This window comes from Pelodiscus sinensis, chromosome 25 (genome assembly GCF_052426305.1).
Source record: "Pelodiscus sinensis isolate ZL-2025 chromosome 25, ASM5242630v1, whole genome shotgun sequence".
Taxonomy (NCBI): Eukaryota; Metazoa; Chordata; order Testudines; family Trionychidae; genus Pelodiscus; species Pelodiscus sinensis.
In genome coordinates this window covers 18,130,219-18,151,133 of record NC_143076.1, presented here as the reverse complement: position 1 = coordinate 18,151,133, position 20,915 = coordinate 18,130,219, and the positions used below count along the sequence as shown (strand labels likewise).

The 20,915-nt window shown below is 44.3% G+C and overlaps 1 protein-coding gene across 9 annotated transcripts in view; it reads left to right on the top strand.

Annotated features, from left to right (window-relative positions):
• The window catches only part of ZBTB16 (zinc finger and BTB domain containing 16), a 198,875-nt gene that overhangs the window by 106,028 nt on the left and 71,932 nt on the right, over positions 1–20,915 (top strand). For all 9 annotated transcript variants that reach the window (XM_075909813.2, XM_075909809.2, XM_075909815.2 and 6 more), the window contains exon 4: positions 16,110–16,196. In XM_075909813.2, coding sequence (XP_075765928.2) covers positions 16,110–16,196 — 87 coding nt within the window. The remainder of the gene's footprint in view (positions 1–16,109; positions 16,197–20,915) is intronic.

Here is a 20,915-nt window from a genome sequence, read left to right as displayed (position 1 = left end):
TTGGTTGCCCTCCTCTAGACCCTCTCCAATGCGTCTGCATCCTTTTTGTAGTGGGGGGCCCAGAACTGGACACAATACTCCAGATGTGGCCTCACCAAAGCCGAATAAAGGGGAATAATGACATCTCTGGATCTGCTGGCAATGCTCCTCTTAATGCAACCTAATATGCCATTAGCCTTCTTGGCTACAAGGGCACCCTGTTGACTCATCCAGCTTCTCATCCACTGTAACCCCCAGTGGATTCTTTTCTGCAGAACTGCTACTTAGCTAGTTGGTCCCCAGCTTGTAACTATGCTTGGGATTATTCCGTCCCAAGGGCAGGACTCTGCACTTGCCTTGTTGAACCTCATCCGATTTCTTGTGGCTCAATCGTTCAATTTGTCTAAGTCACTCTGGATCCTATCCCTGCCCTCAAGTGTCTCAAGGGGATGAAAACGTCCGTGTTCCCCTAAATTAGCAACGCTGTTGGAAATGTAGGGGGCGCACTGTGCCATTGCTGGGGTAATGTGGGAGCGCCGGCAGTGCCCAGAAAACGCCCCCATCAACATCACCGCCTGACAAGGTGGTTATCCCAATTGCCTGTATGCGAGCCGTTCGGGAGGCTTTAACAATTGTCTAAACATCTATAACCACTTGCTACAGATCTAATTGTGCGGAACCAAACGCACTACCACTGTACAATGCTATTTGTGGGAAGGGTTGGAAACTCTACCTTGCAGAGGGGAGGGCCATGTAGGTGGGCTGGGTATGGGTCAGTATCTGCAGGGTTTTTTATCTCCATGGCCAACGTGTCCTTCTGGGTGCTGTGCTCCCCCATTGAATCTGGATGCGACTTTTCTTCCCCGATGAGCCTTTTCCACCTTCTGAGAGCAAATAAGAGCATTTAGACTGATTTGAAATGCATGTGCTAGTCAGCCAGATTGTCCCAAAGATAACAGTAGATGTTTATAAACCTGCTTTAAGCAGCATAAACCACTGTGATTATGGCGGAAACGGCATTCAACAAGCTCCACTTGGGTTGGGTGGGGGCTGCTTTTATATCCCAGGCAATTGTACAATGAGGTTTACATGAAAGCTGAAAATTGTTCCTTTGCTCTAATAGCACAGCACAGACCATTACCTTCCAGATTTAAAAACGAAATGAGCTCATCATATTTGGTGACTTACCCTGACATTCATGCTCAATTTAGAAGCCTGTCTTTACCTTTCTAAAACCTATGGGTTTTTTTAAAAAAATTTTTAGATTCGCTGCTGACTTTTTTTAATACAACCCCCCCGCCCAACACACACACACCACCACCACCATCTCCAAAACCAATCTTTTGCATTTCCCAATCATAGAGATTACTCTTGGTTTCCTTCTTTTGGCCCATGAGTGTGTGTGTTTGACACAAAATACAAGACATTTTTATAACTGTCTCTTCCACTTTGGGTGAAATAGGGGAAAGGGGAAAAAATAATCATAAAAAAAAACCCACAGCGGCTTTATGTGGGCAAAAGAAGAAAACAAGAGAATGGGGTAGAGAACAGGCTAAATTTAAAATTGTAATTGGCTGACTTCCACAGGCTTGCGGGTGTTTTAATGACTCATAATAACTTCATTTAAAACCAGCTGAGCAGAAAATAGATTGGAGAGGAGCCTCAGGCCATTATGGATTTGTGTGGTGTGTGTTTTTTTTTTTTTTTTTTTTTTTTTTTTTTTGACAAGCTCTGTTTTCGGCAGCCAGGAAGGCCTTCATAGAGGGCTTGGCTGTTTTCTCTCTCCTAGAGTTGGTGGTCTGCCCAAAAGAGATTGTATAGAAACCCATTTTTTTAACTGATTAAAAATAGATGCCTTGAGGTATTATTTTAGCATCAGTGCGGTTTTTTTCTTTGTACTTTTGATGTGGTAAATGGAACATAAATACAATTGTTTTTGAAATTACTGAATTAATTAGGTAGTAAAGCAATAACAATGCATAAATTTACTTAGCAATTTTTTAAAAAAAAATCCATATTTTCCCTTCACAGTCTTGTTGTGTCCAGCACTTCAAGAAATTTGACATTCTATATTAATCTCTTGTGTTTTGTCAGGGGGTGAGAATATATTTGTTACATGTGAAACACTCACTGGTAAGTTGTGGAAATACAGCTGGAAGGGAATCCGGTGTTCACTGTGTCATTTAGATTCCTCTTGGTCTCCTTGCACTAGACACAATGCCAGAGAAGTAAGTGTTATCACCTCTTTTTGTTTAGATTTAGAATAAATGGGGCTAACTGTTTTGGAGGAATGCGTTGTCTGAACCCTTGCTCAAACTCAGAGAAGCGATATGCTGTGCTTTACAATGAAAATGGAACACCTATGTGGCTGTCGTGTGTAGTATTGAAAACGTAGGTTGCAGGTTCTGTGGGCCTTCCAGTCACGATGAAAGGAAGTGGGTCTAAGAGCTGTCATTTCCCAAACAGCCCAGCGAAGAGCTCAGCTTTCCCTTGTCTGGGAGAAGAGGTACCCCTGTTCTGTTTCCAAATGGCCGTTGGTGGGTTTTAAGTAAGAACCCACAGGAGTTATTTCTATAGTGGTGGATGGTTTCTAGCTATCCTCCTTCCATTGACTTTTAATGGGAGTCAGAAAACACCCTAAGCAATTCATTCAAAATTCCCCCTGGGTTTGTGAGGCGCACCATTGAAGGATGTCTCTGCCAAATCCTCAAGGCAGGCTTGTCACCAACAAATGTGGTGTCCGAATAAGGAAAACTCTGGTGTAAAGCCTACTTCAGAGTTTATCACAAGCATACTGGTTTCAGTGCATTGAGAGGACAGACCTCCAAGAATTCTGGACTGCTTTAGTGATCTTGCCAGAGTCACCTTAACATGCTACATTGTCCTGCATTTTGCTTAACATGTACGGTTCCTTTATCTTTTTTCCCCTCTGTTTTTACGGCAGCAGTAAAGCACTTTGTGGCAGCATGCAAACCCTAGTTGGATGCTGTCCCGCCTCATCCTGATGGAGTAGGATGGGGATGGTAACTGGATGCAGTTGACCAGAAAACTGCAAAGCCTTTCAATGTGTATCTTGAGCAAGACTTCATGCAAGACTTTTGGAAAAATCTCTTTCTACTAAGCAGAGGTTTTTAGTAAATTAGAGGAACTTCTCCTTGGCTCTGAGATGAGCCAGGCTGAATTAAGTAACACCAGAGAGGGTGAGAAATCTGGAGAGAATTCCATTCTTTGAACACCAGGCACGCAGGAATACTCCTGGTCAGATTCATCTGTGGCTTACACCCTTCACTCACCTGCTGGGGATTTCACTGCAGTAGCACTGTAAGTCAGGGTAGAATATGCCTTGTCGTTGTCAGAGCACTAAGGAAACCTCTTGCAGACAGATTCCTGTAGACAGGAAGACTTCTGGTAGGCTTTTGACTCAAAGTTGTTGCTTCCACCACTTCTGTTCTGTAAGGCCGTGCCTGTTATCCAATCCCTGTGGAAAAAAATTGCAAGACTTTAATGTGGAAACATGTAGTTTTCTGTTAATCTCGTTGCCAATCTTTCTCCTCTCTGTCATCCCCATAAAAGTTTATCACAGTCAGGGACGGTTAAATGGGTGCAGGAAAACAGAGTTTTAGTAAACTGTAAAATTAGTTGGGAAGGTTAATGAGGCATTACTTGTCTGCCTTTGTAGGAAAGGCAGGTTTATGAAGGTAGCTGAACACCTAAGCAGTGGAGTGGACTTGCAGCGTTTAAAGGGGTCCTTTTATAAAACCCTGTTTGAACAGATGTGCTCAGTCGGTCGTCTTGATAACTTTTATGGCTCGAAATGAAATCTAGTACAAGTAGGGAAAGGGTGGGAGAGCACGTGACATGTGGTGTTTGAGGCAGGAACAGTCAGTTTCATCTTCATGTTGTATGTTGGAAACACACCTCTAGATGCTTTGTGCTGCCACACAGAAAAGGGGCGTGAGTTCGTTACCAACAGCGCGCTTACATACCCACAATTTCCAGGTCCACTATTACATCTCAAACACTTCTGTTTTCAAGCCCCAATTTGAATGTCATTCTAGATGTCAGGTACACTTTAACGTTCAGGGGATAACGCAGTAAAAACAGTTACAGCACACGGACCATTCTCCTGGCTAAACAAAACAGAACAATAAAAAAAGCTAAGCACAGACATTAAGCACAATGGGGAAAAATTCTGTCTTGTAAGTGAAGCTTTGAGGAATATCTATACATATGGGTTGTTGGGGTTTTTTTACTCTGAAAATGCCACTGCTGTACTTGTAATGCAACACCTCAATTATGGTGAAAGGGAGTAGAAATCAAAGCTATGAAACAGCCAAAGATCTTTACATCCACTGCCCGAGCCACAATTAAGGTTTCAGAAACACCAAAGGCAGGCAAACTAGTGTCATTTTTAACCAGTTAGAACATTTTACTACTTCCTAACATCAGAAGTGTTAAAACTGGAGAGCCTATTTCTTGTCCTCCAATAAAGTAATTAAACTGAATGAGTGTTGGGAAGTATTATTAGGTTGATAATGACTAAAAATAGAAAAGCTCTTGTTTTCGGATCAGCTGAGGGTTTCTGAAGGTGTAGCACTACCCTAGCAGTATCACAGAGCCGGGACCCTTTCGCTGCGTTTGAGACTCGGGATATTTTACAGAAGATGTAGTCAAATGATAAGGCTTTTGCTGCTTGCTCTATTCTCAAGTCAGAGTTGAACCAGACAGCTGGCAGTTGATCAATTGTCTCTGCATTTTGCAGTGTGAATGCCCAGGGGAGTCTGGAGGAATCGTTTCTTTCTTTTGAATGAATTAAAAATAGTAAGGACTTAGGGGGTGAAATTCTTGGGTGCCCTTGGTGTGATTAAGCAAAAATCACCGTGGGCATTTTTCACCTTTTCCTTCCTGAAGCCGCAGATAGTGGCCTGATCTCCGCTCTGCTGACAAAGCTGTTGAATTCAGTGGAGCCTCATGCAAGCTTATAAGGCCTGGCCCCGTATGTGTCACCAGCTAATTTGGGGAGTATCTCCCTGACACAGCCACCTCTCCTGTGGAAGGGAAGGGAAGGAACAAGGCGTGGAGCCAGGCAGGCTGGGAAAGTCTGTCAAATGCCCAATCATGTTGTGAAGGGTTGCCAGATGGTTGAAACAAAAATATCGACCTCCCCTTCCCCTCCAAAAAAACACCAGAAAAAAATTCTGTTGAAGGGGAAAAAGTGGGGGGAGACCAACATTGTTGAGCACAAAAAAAAAAAAAAAAAAAGTACTCCAAGGACTTACTAAGCCAAAAAAAAATGGTTTTAAAATAAAACATCATTAAAACAGCATGTCCCCCTTAAGAGTGAGTGCAGGGATAGGAACAGGGGAGTGGTTGAGCACTAAGACTCAGAAGAAGCATTGCTTCCCCTAGGTCTTCTGGCCAGCAGCCATTTTGTGCCAGCAGCCTTGGGGAACCAGGTAAGCATGGGGATCTGGGGGTGTTGGGGGCCGAGGGAGAGGCTCGTGGGGGTGGGAGGGAGAGGCCGGGTGCTGAGTGTTTGTAGGGTTGCCAGGTGCCTGGCATTTTCACCTCCTGGCCGGGGAAAAATTCAGAAAATTCTGGACATTTCAGGTGTCCAGTATTCTCTGCATTTTTCACAGGAGGTGAAAATACTGGACTGTCCAGGTGAATACTGGACACCTGGCAACCCTAGCCCATACCCCATTGAGATTAGTCATAGAGGCAGGGAGGAGTTGAATGTCAGGGTAGCATCCAGCTTTCACATAAGAACCCACAGGATCATCTAGAAGATAAGTGGGAGACAGATTGTTGGTTGTGTTTGTGCTTTCTCTTTCATAATCCTTCCTCACTTGGCGTCTTCACACGGATGTGTGTAGGTTCTAGATCTGGGTCCAAGATGGAGCATCCAAAACCAAACTGAATAAAATCTATTTGAAGAATTCTGGCACAAAGAGACTGTTTAGTTAATTAATGAGATTGGCATTGGCTCTGCCCGGAACATTCTGGAATTCAGTGACACTGCCAGTCCAAAGTGATCTGCCTTACTGCCCGTACCCTGGTGGCTGTGTGGACTGGGAGAGCATGCAGTTGGAGGAGGAGGATGTCGATATTGTTGGAGGAACGCAAAGGGTCCTACTGCCTGACAATCTGTTGATTAGAGAGAGGAAAGTTGTGCACCTCTGTAGCTTTTCATTGATGTGCAGTAGTATTGTGCATCAGCAGTGAATTCAGAAAACAGAAAACCTTAGGGACTAGTTTGGGGAATCTGGTTTCTTACGGTGCCCCTTAAGAATGAAAAAGTCACTTAGGCTCGTAGTTGTGATTACAATGCTTGTCCCCAGAAGCCCAGCTCCCATGGGAGCACAACCCGTCCACGCAGAACCCGAAAAGCCTGGAAGAGCATACCGCTTTCTTGCAAGTAGGAGGAGGAATCGGGCCTCAAGGTTGGTAGCCATGTAATAGTGGTGTGAGGCCTTTGGAAGTTTTTGGTTTCAGTGGCAGGAGAAGCTGCCCAAAAACTCTTCACCATTTTCCAGAGCAGAACCCCAGATGAGCTGAGAAGCTTGGGTATGTTGTTCTTGGTCCCAACCAGAGGAGGACTTGGGGGCAGTGTCATCTTTCTTTTGTACAGCTTTGCCAGTAAAATTAAGAGTAGACTAACCCCCTCTTTCTTATCTGGAGAGAGACTACCACATTTCCCCAGTAACTTGGTAGGTAGACCATTAGACTTGGTTCCCAAAGACGTTCTGTATGAGAATATTAAGAAACAAGTGTCTTTGGTGGGGACACATTTTGGTTGTTTTCATAATCCACCCTCTGTTGTATTTCCTAGGTCTTGGAAGAAACCAGTAAGCAAGTCATTTGTGAAGCTACATTCTCTCTATCTTAAGACTGAGCTTTTTCTATGTAAAAACTTAAACAACAAATAGCCTGGTAGCACTTTAAAGACTAACGACACATGTAGACGGCATCATGAGCTTTTGTGGGCACAGCCCACTTCTTCAGATGACCAGAGTGTTGGATATCCAGAATCAAGACTAAATGGGGGAAGGCGGAAAGGGGGGGGGGGAGAAAAGGAAAAAAAATGGAAGGGAGGGGGGAGAAGTTTCAAAGGGAAAGCCGAGCCAGTCCCTTTTTGGTCACCCTATAAAAGTCAAAAGCTGACAGTCTAGGCTGCATTTGGTTTGTTGTGGCTGAGGCTTACTGTTCCTTGCTGCCTTGCCTTCCTGCTGGAGTGGCTTTAATGTGGTCTTGCTAAGGTCTTGAAACTGTCTGGTTCTGAACAGATTCAATTGGTGCTGACACAGCCCTGCCTGCCAGGTTCCTCTTGGAGTTTGCCCCAATGGGCTGGAGTGTGGTTTAAAACTTGGCACTCTGGACCATGTATTTTTTCTATGTTCCATTTCAAGCATGTTCAGCAATTCCAGCTTGATCTTCTTGCCATGTGCGAATGAATACTGCCCTCCCAGCAGGACCGAGTATTGTCTAGATCATCCCTGAGAGATGTCTGTCTAGCCTTCTCTAAAATGTTTCCAGTGATGGTGTGTACAACCTCCCTAGGCAATTTATTCCAATGTTCAACCACCCTGACAGGTAGGAAGTTTTTTCTAATGTCCAACCTAAATCTCCCTTGCTGCAATGTGAGCCCATTGCTTCTTGTTCTATCTTCAGAGGCCAAGGAAAATAATTTTTCTCCCTCCCCCTTGTAACACCCTTTTAGGTACTTGAAAGCTACTATCCTATCCCCTCTCTGTGTTCTCTTTTCCAGACTAAACCAGTTCTTCAGTCTTCCCTCATAGGTCATGTTTTCTAGATCTTGAATTATTTATGTTTACTCTTCTCTGGACCTTCTACAATTTCTCCACATCTTTCCTGAAATGTGGTACCCATAACTGGACACAGTACTCCAATTGAGGCCTAATCAGCACAGAGTAAAGGGGAAGAATTACGTCTCACATTTTGCTTATGAGACTCCTGTTAATGTATCCTCAAATAATGCTTGCTTTTTTTTTTTTCCAGCAGTGTCACACTCTTGACTGATACTTAGCTTGTGGTCCACTATGACCCCAAGATCGCTTTCTGCAGTACTCCTTCCTAGACCGTCACTTCCCATTCTGTATGTGTGTAACGGATTGTTCCTCCCTAAGTGGAGCACTTTGCATTTGTCCTTACTGAGCATCCTATTTACCTCAGACCATTTCTCCGGTTTGTCTAGATCACTTTGAATTATGACCCTCTCCTCCAGAGCACTTGCAGCCTTTCTCGGCTTGGTATCATCTGCAAACTTAATAAGCATACAGGTTGAACTTCTCTAGTCTGGCACTCTTTGGTCTGGCGTCAACCCTGGTCTGGCATGATTTTTGTTAGCTGGGTGTCCACTTATCATGGGTGTGGCAAAGTTTCCCACAGTTTGTTTATGGCCACCAGTCCTGACTTTCAGGCTGCGTCTAGACTGGCATGATTTTGCGGAAATACTTCTAACGGAAAAGTTTTTCCATTAGAAGTATTTCCGCAAAAGAGCGTCTAGATTGACACGGATGCTTTTGCGCAAAAAGTGCTTTTGCACAAAAGCGTCTGCGCCCAGTATAGACGCGCTTTTGCGCAAGAAAGCTCCGATGGCCATTTTAGGTGCCTGTCTACACTGGCCCTCTTGCGCAAGTATTCTTGCGCAAGGGGGCTTATCCCTGAGCGGGAGCGTCAAAGTATTTGCGCAAGAAGCACTGATTTTGTACATTACAAAGTCAGTGCTCTTGCACAAATTCAAGCGGCCAGTGTAGACAGCTGGCAAGTTTTTGCGCAAATGCTTTTGCGCAAAATCTTGCCAGTCTAGACGCACCATCAGTGTTTTATGCTGTTCTTTAGCTCTAAATGTCTTCTAACAGCCTACCTGGAAGTGTTGGTAATGCTGCTAGACAATAGTGACTTCCTGTGATTTGGCAAATTATCTGGTTTGGCACCGGTCCAGTCCCAAAGGTGCCAGACTAGAGAGGTCCAACCTGTACTTTCTGTGCTATTCTCTAAATCACTGATGAAAATATTGAACAGAACCAGTCCCAAAAACTGGTCTCTTGCTTATTGTTTGTGGGCACTGGTGACCACAGGGGGCTATTTTGGGGAAATACAGCTAGTGTCTCTAGGGGCTGCAGAGAAGGGACTTAGAGGTTTCTACATCCAGGGTGACAAAATAATGCTGATTGAAGAGCCGAGGTGAATGAGATGGAGGTCTGCAGCCAGTCTAGAGGACAGTAGTGACTCTGCAGAATCCTGCTGCATGGAAAAAGCAGGAGCTCTGTTGTATGTTCATGCCAGTGCTGTGCAACGTGGGCCTTTATTAGGCAGGAGCTATAAATGTACTTGTACAGATATAAATATGAGCCTCTGCTGGCTTTGCCAGTTACAAGGCATGCTGTCCAACACAGCTGACCCTTGGCAGCACGGGAAGTTCTGTCCCGTAGGGTACTGCATCTGAAGATAGCTATATACTGTAGGCAGTGCAAACCCCTTCCTAAAAATACCCAAACAATGTTTACATTTTAATGGACTACTCTTTTCGATAGGTATCTCGTTACGTTTTGATGTATAACTCTCTCAAGCTTGGCATTTCCAGAGCTCCCTTTATTAAATATCTCCATTCCCTCCCTTCCCCCTCCCCCAAAAAAAACAACCTTGTTTAATAAGCTCAGATGTTGGATGACATTTTTCCTGGTGACTCACATAGTAAAATTAACCTTGAACTATTTACATGCTCAATCACTGCATTCTCTTCTCCTCTCTGCCCCCTCCCCACGCCTGAGCATGTGTACATTACAGGAATTCTGGCTCTGTATCAATTTTTGTTTTGTTGATTAAAAAAAAATTCCCTGCCTGGAGTACACATCTACTTGAGTGAGAGAACACACAGTACTGGCCTTTTGAAATTGGCAGGCAGCGTACTGTTCCCTGACTGATAAGAGGTACTGTAAATAAAACTGTACGGCATAGCCTGTTGTAAAATGCCCTATGTCTGTACTTATTGTTCTGACAGCTTATGCTTTTTTTGGGTATGCTGTTTTGGTACACTCTGTACTTCCTTATGTAACCAAGCATGCATATCTCATCAGAACATTGAAGATGTTTATTTTAAAATCTCAAGGAATTTTTCAAACCCTCCATTAGATGCTGGCAAGCTCTTTATTTTCTTGTTTTGCATTTATAATATTAGTCTTGGAGATTCCTCTCCCCCCCTCCCCAACCTTTCTCATTCAAGTTGCATCTGGTGATTTTTGTTGATGGGGTTTTGGATGGCTTGGGGGGGTAGCAGGAGCTATACCCCAGGCACATCCAAGAACATTAGCTAATTTCTCCTAGGTGGGAACATTTTTCTGTTGCTTTGCAAAAATTGTCTGTGCAACGTGGCAAAAATGAATGTGATTTTTCTAGTGTTGTCTGTCTCCCATCTTGTCTTGATGGGTATTTCTTGTAGTCTCCTTTGAAGCTGTGATGGTTCCGGTGAGCTTGTTTTCTTGTCTAGCCCAATGAGACTCTGCAATCAGACTTGGGCATCACATTCGTGTGGGTTTGTTTGTGTCCTGGTGACACAGCATCCCCGTGGTCAGTTCCCGGTCAGATTTCATTAGCAATTGTACATAGTGTCCTGACCCAGCTATTCCTCACCCCGATGAACTAAAGAAGGACCTACCCAATCAGGAAACTTTATCTCTCGCCTGAGCAAAAGTCTCAGCATTACTAAACTTCGATCAGGGAACGCAGCAAATACAGCACGTTCACAGCCACACACAGTGAACATTAAAGCTTTAATGGAGTCCAGGACAAGCAGAAAACATTGGAAGGTGCTTAAGTGATGACCTATTTACTGTGCCGCTTTTGCTGATGAGGCACGTTGGTGAAACTTGCCACTGTATCAGGTTGATGTAATTTCTGGTATAGTGCCTCCGACTTGGGGGTGTTTGAAGAAGTTGGACACATCTGTGGAGTTTGGTTGCCCCAGTGACCGTTCGCTGCACATTGTGTGCAGTGAGTAAAATTTCCAGAAGTGGCAATATAACTCAGGCACTTAACTCCCATTGATGTGGGTCATTTAAAGTGGCTTTCACATTTTTCGCTCCTTAACCAACTAAATCTGTGTTCTAGGTAAGGATGTTAAGTAGCAGTTAATAAGCTAATCAAGTAGTCGATGGAATTTTCATTGAGTAGTCGATAAGGGGGTTAGCTCCCCAGGGCAGCATGAGCTGGGACTGAGCAGTCCCGGATGGCTGCGGCTCTGCTTTTTAAATGTAGTAAGAGCCACCAGGCAGAACTGCAGCAGGGGACCGGGTGCGAGCCTGGCGACTCTGACTGCGTTTAAAAAGCAGCGATCTCGGATCCAGCGTTAGCCAGGACTGCTCAGTCCTGGCTCATGCCAAGTCCTCTGCTACAAATTTGCCTCCCCTGCCCACCCACCCCCTGCAGAGACGGTGTTGGGAAGAACAGCTTTTAAGCTGGCTCCCCCTAACACTGGCTCCTGCTCCCCACTTGCTGCCTCTGATAGAGGCAGCAAAGGGGGGAAGCCAGTAGTTAAGTAGTAATTCGACTACCCGATAAGCCCAGACTTATCAGATAGTCAGCTGCTCAACTAGTCACTTACATCCCTAGATCTAAGTCATTTTTAAAAGTGGGCCACGGACCTTGATTGGCCTGGGGTGAGGGAGCACGTGACGTCTTCCCCTCCTGGAGAGAATATCCAGCTGTTTTAAAACAGCCGTCATTTCCCTCTAGCCACAGCAACTTGGCCAGGGTGGAGGAGTCTTCGCATGCTCCCCCATCCCCAGGTCTCATTCCCAGGGAGTAGTAGGGTGGCCATGGGCCGGATCCACCAGACTGGCGGGCTGGATGCGGCCTGCAGAGGCCCCTTTGCCCACCCCGTTCTAGGTGCAGCTTGATATGTGCTTTGTACTCCAGGTGTTTCTGAAGGCTTTGGCCAAACTTTGCTTTCATTGCATGTTGTTCAGTGGCTTCCTCTATCAAGATGCCTTGGCCTACCCATACTTCACCTCTTGCTCTCCCAGGCATTCATAGAACCGGGCTGCGTTAATTTAAACCTGGCGAGTGCAGTACAATGGCCTAGCAAAGAAGCTTTTTTTTTTTTAGTAGAGGCACCGCCCAAAATCCCAACGAGGTGTTCTATGTGTCACAGAATCCAGGGATTTAGAAGTACCTATTAGACCAGGGGTGGGGAACTTTTTATGGGTCGGAGGCCACTGACCCACTGAAAATCAGGCGAAGTCCACACACAAATGAGAAGCTCCCCCCAAAAATGCAAACCCTCACAAACCCTCGCTGATGTGGCCCCTGACTGAGGAGAAAGACACTCCCCACATTCTTCAGAGCCCAGGGGGTCCAGTCAAGTAGATTTTGTGTGCTTAAAGCCTGCTGTGGGGCAGCAGGGGGCTGGGGCACCAGACTGGGTTCCCCAACGTTGGAGGAGCCCCCAGGCCTGAAGTTCCTCACCCCTATATTAGACCAAAGAGCATGTCCCTGCCCTTCACATTCAGGATAGAATCCTCCAACGGAGGTAGCCAACACTAAACTGATAGAAGACTTGATTGAAGCCGTAAGGGAGGCCTACAACGGTGACAGGGACTGTCCGTATTTGTAAGCCAGGGCAAACTCGTGTGGCTGATAAAATGAATGGCCTGGCTGTCAGAGTTACTGAGCACTCCTGAACTGCCACTGAGTTCAGAGGCTTTGTGGGGTGTTGAGCCACTCAATCAGGCTACTAAAGCCCTACTCTAGATCTGCGTGCCTGCTTCCACGTTTGGCTCACCCGCCATTCCAACTGGCCTTCTGCCCAGAGCAGGTATCAATTGATCCATTGTCTAGGTGTGGCAGGAAGTTGTCCCATGCTGTTCCAGCTTTGTTTGCATTCGTCCTCCTGGCGTGTATCGCTGCTTCGCATGTCCTGCGGTCAGCCAGGAGAGCCGAGCAGGCACAGAAGTGAGTCATTTCAGACCTGTGCTTTCCTGTACATCAAATGCAGCATCTTTTTTTTCCTCAAAACGAAACCAAACCTGCCATAAATTAGCATATTCTCACGGTTAGATGTGGACTAGTCACTTCTTATTTCTGTTTCGGGGGGGGAAATAAATGTCCTGAGACTGAGCTGACATTTTTCTGCAATCAGGCTGTTCCACCCCAACTCAACGAGATGTCAGCCTTTGGCTAAGGGTGTAAGTGCAGTATCGATAGGAACTGTACTGGCCTTTTGGGTCAATGATCCGGGAACAAAACATTCTCTGAGTAATCTCTGGCATGACAGACTGTAACAGAACTGACCTTTCCAATTATGCTGGTAATAGAGCTGTGTTTGTTATTAAAGCAATACTTAGTTAGTGCATGGAAGGGACAGCTGGCATCACATCCTTGTGTGTTCTCCTTATCTCCTTCCTCTTTGAACTAGGGCAGCATCAACTTGGCTGGAAGTCAAGTTGGCCACATCCATTTTGTACTGCGGCCCTAGCCTATGAAGAAACTCTTCAGAAATAATCTGCCTGCATAAAAATATATGTGCTTAAAAAAAAAGATGTGTAGCCGAAAGAAGCAAGTCCCTACTGATGACTTTCTAACTGTTCCTGGCTATATGATGTCACACGAGTGCTTTTTTTTTCTTCTTCTTTTTAGGGAAAAGCCCATGTGGTTTATGCACAGTTCAGTTGTTTTGAATGCAAACTTGACATCATACTGAAGGCAGCAGAGAACAACATATGCACAGTAAACAGGCAGACTGTCTTATTGATTAACAGATGAGACCTCTATTATCGATCAAAGCTTGGCGAGAAAATTTATCACTTTTAATTTCGCTGCTGCCAAATATTTCTGCCCGGGAGCTAGCCGTAACTAAGACAATTTAAAAGCAAAGGAATTCTTTCTTTAATGGATCTCATGGTATCTTTGTCTTTCTGTACCTGTTTTGTCTGCACCTTTCTCAAAAGCCCTGCATTCTTGCAGGAGAAGGGATGTCGTATTTTCCTTTGTATTTAATTTGGAGGGCTGGGACCAGGATGAGAAATGCCACCTGAATTCCTGGAAATCAGCCTCATAGCTTTCCCGGCTACATTTGAAAGCATCCCTGTGATAAGTCACCAAAATGCATGAACAAGGGAGGTAGCTGGTGTCCCTCCCCCCATCCCCACGCCCATCCAACCGGTTTGAAGGTTACCCTGTCATACTTTAATCCTTGTTTAGTTCTCTTCCAGCAGATGAATCAAACTTCAAAATCTAACAAATGCATTCACAGCTTTGTCCTGACAGTATATGCTTAGAAGATTGTGTGTATTGTTAATCTATTTTTATCTGTAAGTTACTTATCTGCTGTTAGACATCCTGTTTTTTCTCATTATAACTACAGCTTCTGACCCACAATATGCAGCGCATGTTGATAGCAATTTTCTAAGAATTCCCACAAATACCACATCTCTCTAATAGTCACAGAAATATCTGTGCCTTTCACTAAATTGTGTTGTTTCTGCCACGCTTCTTATCAGATAGAGCTGCGTTCTTTCTTTCCTCTCTTCTTTAGATACTAGTAATAACTGCTACAATTGGCAGAGAGTGCGAGGGAAACCAATTAAAATTAGATCAGTTACAACGCTAGTGAAAGTCACTGATGTCTAATGATTTTTTTAAACAAATATCTAATTTGTTGGAAAGCAACTCTTTGATTTTAAAGAGCAATGTAATATTAATCATGTATTTTATTATTAGGTTGTTTTTCTCAGCAACTACCAAAGTGTTTTGTCCTGTTGTGTTTTTTTTTTTCTTTTGGTGCTGGAAAAGATTCAGGATAATTTGGGGCCTACGGGTTATCTTATTAGGTTTTTAAAAAAATGATCCTTTTACTGAATGCATTTCCTGTTCTACAAAGTTTCTTCCTTCTCGCATCCCGTTTTTTGGGAGTTATCCTAGTTTGCATCCCTTTCACAGTAAGAGCACAAAGTGGTGCCATGTGGGGAACCCCCCAGAATTGGGGAGCTGGCAATCCAACCTACAGCTCCCCCTCTCGCCAAAAACCTGAACCCCTACTCTGCTCCTGCACCCTCCCAGACCCACCAACCCCTACATCCTAAGCTTGCTTCCCGGCACCCCCCTCTTACACTGAACCCCTCATTATTAGTCCTACCGCACAGTGTTGGGGAACCCACAAAATGTACTAGCCTGGGTCCTCCCCCAGGGTCTGGTGTGTGAGGGGAATGTGTAGTGGCAGGGTTGCTTCTCACTCTTTTTCAGCCCCTGACTTATTTTTTTCCTGGGGGTCAGTGACCCCCGACCCAAAAAAGATTCCCCACCCTTGAAAGAATTGTTCTATCCTGTCCTCAAGCATGGATAACTTGTAGGCTGTGTCTAGACTGGCAAGTTTTTCTGGAAAATCAGCCACTTTTCCGGAAAAACTTGCCAGCTGTCTACACTGGCCGCTTGAATTTCCGGAAAAGCACTGACGATCTCATGTAAGATTGTCAGTGATTTTCCGGAAATACTATGCAGCTCCCGTTCAGGCAAAAGTCTTTTTCCGAAAGACTTTTGTGCAAAAGGGCCAGTGTAGACAGCACAGTGCTGTTTTCCGCAAAAAAGCCCCAATCGCAAAAATGGCGATCGGGGCTTTTTTGCGGAAAAGCGCGTCTAGATCGGCCATGGACGCTTTTCCGCAAAAAGTGCTTTTCCGGAAAAGCGTCCTGCCAATCTAGACGTGCTTTTCCAAAAATGTTTTTAACGGAAGACTTTTCCGTTAAAAGCATTTCTGGAAAATCATGCCAGTGTAGATGTAGCTGCAGTGTGTTATCAAATACTGCCAGGAATAGCGCTTTAGTTAGCGATCTTGGGTGCAGGTTCTGGTTTGGCTTCTTAGAAGCAAAATTCACATTAACTGCAGCATTTTGAAAATTTTGACACGCTTTTACTTGGCACAGAGACTCTTGCAGGTTACTTTACAGTCGTCTGTCTCTCTCTGTCCTACCTGCTGTAGATTACATGGTTGCTGTTGCGGTATCTTCTCTGACAAAGATGTTTACAGATAGTATTTCTGTTGGCTCATCAGAAGCTGTCCGCAATGCCTGGGTACTTTCATAATATGTTCTTTTTTTCTCCCCCATTCCTTCCAGCGGGTGCCAAAGCATTTGTCTGTGATCAGTGCGGTGCACAGTTCTCTAAGGAAGATGCCCTGGAGGCGCACAGACAGACACACACCGGTATGTTGACTTTTTTTTTTTTTTAATACCCTCAAAAAATGTAGTTGATCTGCACTATGACGTCTGCTCAAACAAGCCAGACTTTCCAGGAATCCCGGTCAGAGCCAGACAGGGGAATCAATGTTACATAGAGGTGGTGCGCCCTCGTCGGTTAGCTCCAACTGGAGATAGGTGGTCATGCCCTTCCTCCTTGGGTTCACGCGCACACGCGTTGACACAGCGAGACGTCCCTTCTCATGCAGTTTTTAATTCTTTCTACTTTTTTAACTCTCAGAACTGTTCCCCAAAGCCACCTTCTGCCAGAAGCCAAAATCGCAGCCCTTTCTACCAAGAGAAAAGGAGTGTGTTCCTAACCATTTCTGGAGGGCTGGGGGGTGAAAGTTATTGTCCCCTTTGTCTTTTCCTGTTCAGTTTCTAACAGGTGACCCTTGCAAAGGTGAGGGACTGGAGCCACATTTCACACCTTTTCAGAATCCTGTGCACAATATGTAGGATTGGCGGGATTAGATTTTTGTTTTCAGCAAATGTTGATTTCTCTGTGCACGTATGTGTCCAGTCCAGCAAAGGAGAAAATTCTGTTGCCGGTAATCAATGTTTACAAGTAGGCAACGTAAGAAATCCTGACATGGGAACTTGCCCGAGTCCCATGCGAATGTGTTCAAACATGTAATGAACACTGCCTTAAGCAGGTATTTACACTTTGGCTAATTGTTTGGATCTCAGTGTCTACTGTCATTTAATGATTATCGGGTCCTCCATCATTTTCCACAATGGCTGAAATTTAAATACATCAAACTTGTAAGAAGCATTTGTGTTAAACACTGATGTTCTCGAGACTATAAAAAATAAGAATGGAATTCTGCCAAGCTGAAGAATACACTATCGGGAGCTAGGCCTGCCCTGGTACTATACTCATTAGGTGGAGGTGAAGTTACCCGACTCTCTTGTATGAAATGAAACAGCAGGGGAACTACTGGTTGGTCCCGGTTGGACAAAATTGCCTGAGTGTCTTGTGTATCATTCAAGCACTGTTCTGGGACATTGAGAAATGTTTTTCCAGAAGAATACAGACTTTTTTTTTCCAGTCATCCAGGTTGCAGCAGGACACTGATGGTGTGTAGGATTGCCTCTCTTTATTACCAGCAAAATATTTCATTCCCTTCTGACAACTCCTGTTGTCTGAGAGTTGTCTTCTTCCTTTGTGTGGGTTTTGCTTAATATACACAGCCCTCCCTGCTTCGGATTTTGTTTCAGCTCCTAGGGTTCTGTTTGGCTGTGAAGAGGTGGGGCATTGAATAGGCAAATTAAACGATTGCTCTCAACTATTTTGACTTCCTTTTCACTCATGTCTGAAGTCAGGAAGTGAAACTTCAACTAAATGCCTTGTTGTCAGAGAACATTTAAAACTAAGCTGGATGAAACTCTAGATATCATACGGCAGGGAACAATCAAGCATTGGCTAAGGCAGGGGATAGATTGAATATATGGGGTCTTCCAACATCTCCGGTTTATGTAAGTCCCCAACAGCTCTTCTGGAGGTCTTACCCAAAGTTTCTTTTCTCAGTGCCCTTTGATGGTGGGAAGACAGTATGGTTCTGCTGGATATTTCTGAATGTTTGTATGGTATAACCTTGCACCTGCATTTTCACCATCATGGCCATTCCAGAAAATATAGAATCATAGAACACTAGAACTGGGAGGGACCTCAAGTGGTCATAGCGACCAGTCCCCTAACATGGCAGGACCCAGTACCATCTAGACCATCCCTGACTGATGTCTGTCTAACACAGCCCTCTAAGAGGAGAACCAGCTATCTGACTTGTGCGATTTGGCTGAGACTTGCAGTGAGATCTCCTATTTCATTATACAAATCTTGATCAAACAGTGATTTTTTTCCAAACCCAATGGTCTCTCTCCCCTCCACCTCCATTCCTTACTTTGAAAGCTCTTTCTTCTTGTGCTAACTACCATATACAGTATTTGAGAGCAGAAAACTCAGATGACTTTCTGAAGGAAACAGAAAATCTGTTCAGAACCCGTTTAACCTAACAGGTAGAACAGGGAATATTAGTCCATCAATCAAATCGTATTATCAGCAGTGACCCGAAACCTTAGTGTAGAAAAGGGTTGGCGGCTATCCATGCTGGAAATGAAACAAAATTATCTATCAAAATGCTGCATGGGGGCTTGATTTTCAAAAATCTAAGATGGTTTGACTGGAATCTAAGAGGAGGAATCCGAGCTGCTGTTGCCAGGAAGTTAAAACCTCTTGTAATCATAGAATCCTAGGGCTGAAAGAGACCTCAGGAGTCATCAAGTCCAGCCCCCTGCCCAAAGCAGGACCAACCTCAACTCAATCAACCCAGCCAGAATACAGAAGTAAGTTGGAGAACTTTCAGTCTTTTCACATGTCCTGTCCTGTCTCCGTGGTCCTATTTCATGAAGAATATGTTGATATATCCATTATAGGGTCATGTCTACCAGCTGTGAAAGGCTGTTTCACCTAGTGACCTTCAGTGGTTCCATCCTGCCAAGCTGGCTCACTTCCCCTAAAATGATACAACTGCGCACTTACCCCTCCTCCTGCCCCAGTTCAAAAATGCTTGGAAAACACCAGAAAAAAGGGGCTAATTCTACCCTTCATAACTGTTTGTTCTGGGGAATATTAGGTATCTGTTTTTCCTTTTAAAAGAACAGCAACATTCCAAAGGATGGTATGGTGGCATCACCTGGTTGGCATCAGGATATTAGAAAGAGCAGGTGAGCGATATAATAATTTTTATTGGACCAACTTTGCTGGAGAAAGAGGCCAGCTTGATGCTTATATAGAGCTGTTCTTCATGCCTGAAAGAGGTACTGAAGAGCTCTGTGTAAGCTTGAAAGTTTGACTCGTTCAACAACTGAAGTTGGTCCAATAAAAGTTATTACCTCACCCATGTTGTCTCTAACAAAGGATGGAGACATTCTCATTTACAGCTTGTTATGAGCGCGTGCGGCTTGGAGGCTTTACCACCACCAGAGAAATAGAAACTGACAGGAAGCACTTATTTTCTGTGTCAACACTTGTCTTCCGGACCTTTCTCACCTGCGAGCAAAAACCAAACCAAGAGGTGTGGATGGTGTTGTAGTAACTCATGAGAAAGGACATCCTTGTTATTTCCGGGCTACTAATACCATTCTCGTTGTAGGGCTTTGAATACAGGAGTTGAAATAAATGCTGGTGCTTCGTGACATTTCTCAATCGCTAACAAACAATTTGCTTCTGTGTTGTTGAAACTGGATATTTACGCCTTTATTTTTTTCTGTGGTTGATTTGCTATTTTTGATCAGGGTAATGATATGGATCCAGAATTTAAAGATTCAGCCAGAAGATTTGGAGGAAATCTGAGCATCTCCGTAACAAGCCACCAGCTTTAAAGCGGAGTAAAAATACTTAGGTGCTATTTTCAAAAGTGACTGAAGAGTCTGACTCAAAGTCAATAGGCTGGTATTCCTAAATGATTTTGGCGCTTCAGAAGATTCTCAGGCTGAATTGACGAGTCGGCGCCCTTTTTCATCCTATTTATGTGAATAATTAATTGTCTTTTATCTTGACTCGATAGAGGTCATGTTTCCTTGGCATAGGACATGGGTAATTAATGTCAAGATGTCAACTGGATCATCACCGTAGATTGACTGGCAGTCTACGCCTGCATTGCAGACCGAGACTCTCTGATATTGGACTTAAAATATATGCAAAAGGAAAAAAAGCCAGGTTCTTTAGGGGGGTTGGTCTGTGGCAGAAGGTCTGAAGAGCAAAGCTGGGACTCTTTGTGCCTCTGAATACAGTGGTCCCTGAGATAGAACTTCCTGGGAATGGCTCGTAGAAGGGAGTTCCTATTTCTTTCTCCGGTGTAAATGATTTGTGTGGGATTCTTTGCTGAGGTTTTCTTTCACACATATTCCCATATAAATTTATGAACCTAGATTGAGACCGAAAACGAATGGCTTTTCCCTTCCCTTTTCCTTTGCTGAAGTGGCCAACCATTTTACCACCCTCTCAAGTCTATACTTTTCCTGCCAGATGGACCACGGGCTTGATAGATAACTGAGGCAGGGATGAACCCCTCAGCATTTTTTCTTTTTCTCATTGTTCTGAAATACTTGGAAACTGTGTGGCCCCAGGACAAAATTATGGCCTGCCGTTGAGCGATTATACCTAACCGGAGGGGGGGGGGGGCACAGTGAGATGCAGGCATTTGTGGGAGCTGTGTATGGAAGTAGGGGGAGGTTGCTTAGTCATATGGAAATTCAGTTATTGACTTGTATGGCTTTAAGCCCTGAATGCTTGTTGTTACCAGTAGCTCCTAGGTACTTTTTATTGCAATGTATACTGAGCCTGCCTCTGAGTGAAATGGGATGGATAACTCTAAACTCTCCTTTTTTGTGCTTTCGGTTGATTCCTAATAAATTGCCTGTTTTGATAGGCATCTTTGCTGGCTCCTGGCAAATTGGTATCTTCAAAACCAGAATCCATCTGCTATCTCGAAGCACAAGCTAAGCATGTTGTGAGTCTAACTAGCACACGATGTTCAAGTAAAAAGGCAAGGAGAGAACCATTTATGAAGACTGCGTCATGTTTTCAACCATTGTGTGGTACATGGAATTAACACATGCCAGTGTATATATGACAGTATTGTTGTAATTCCCTTCTAGCTCAGTTCAGTTGGACAATACACA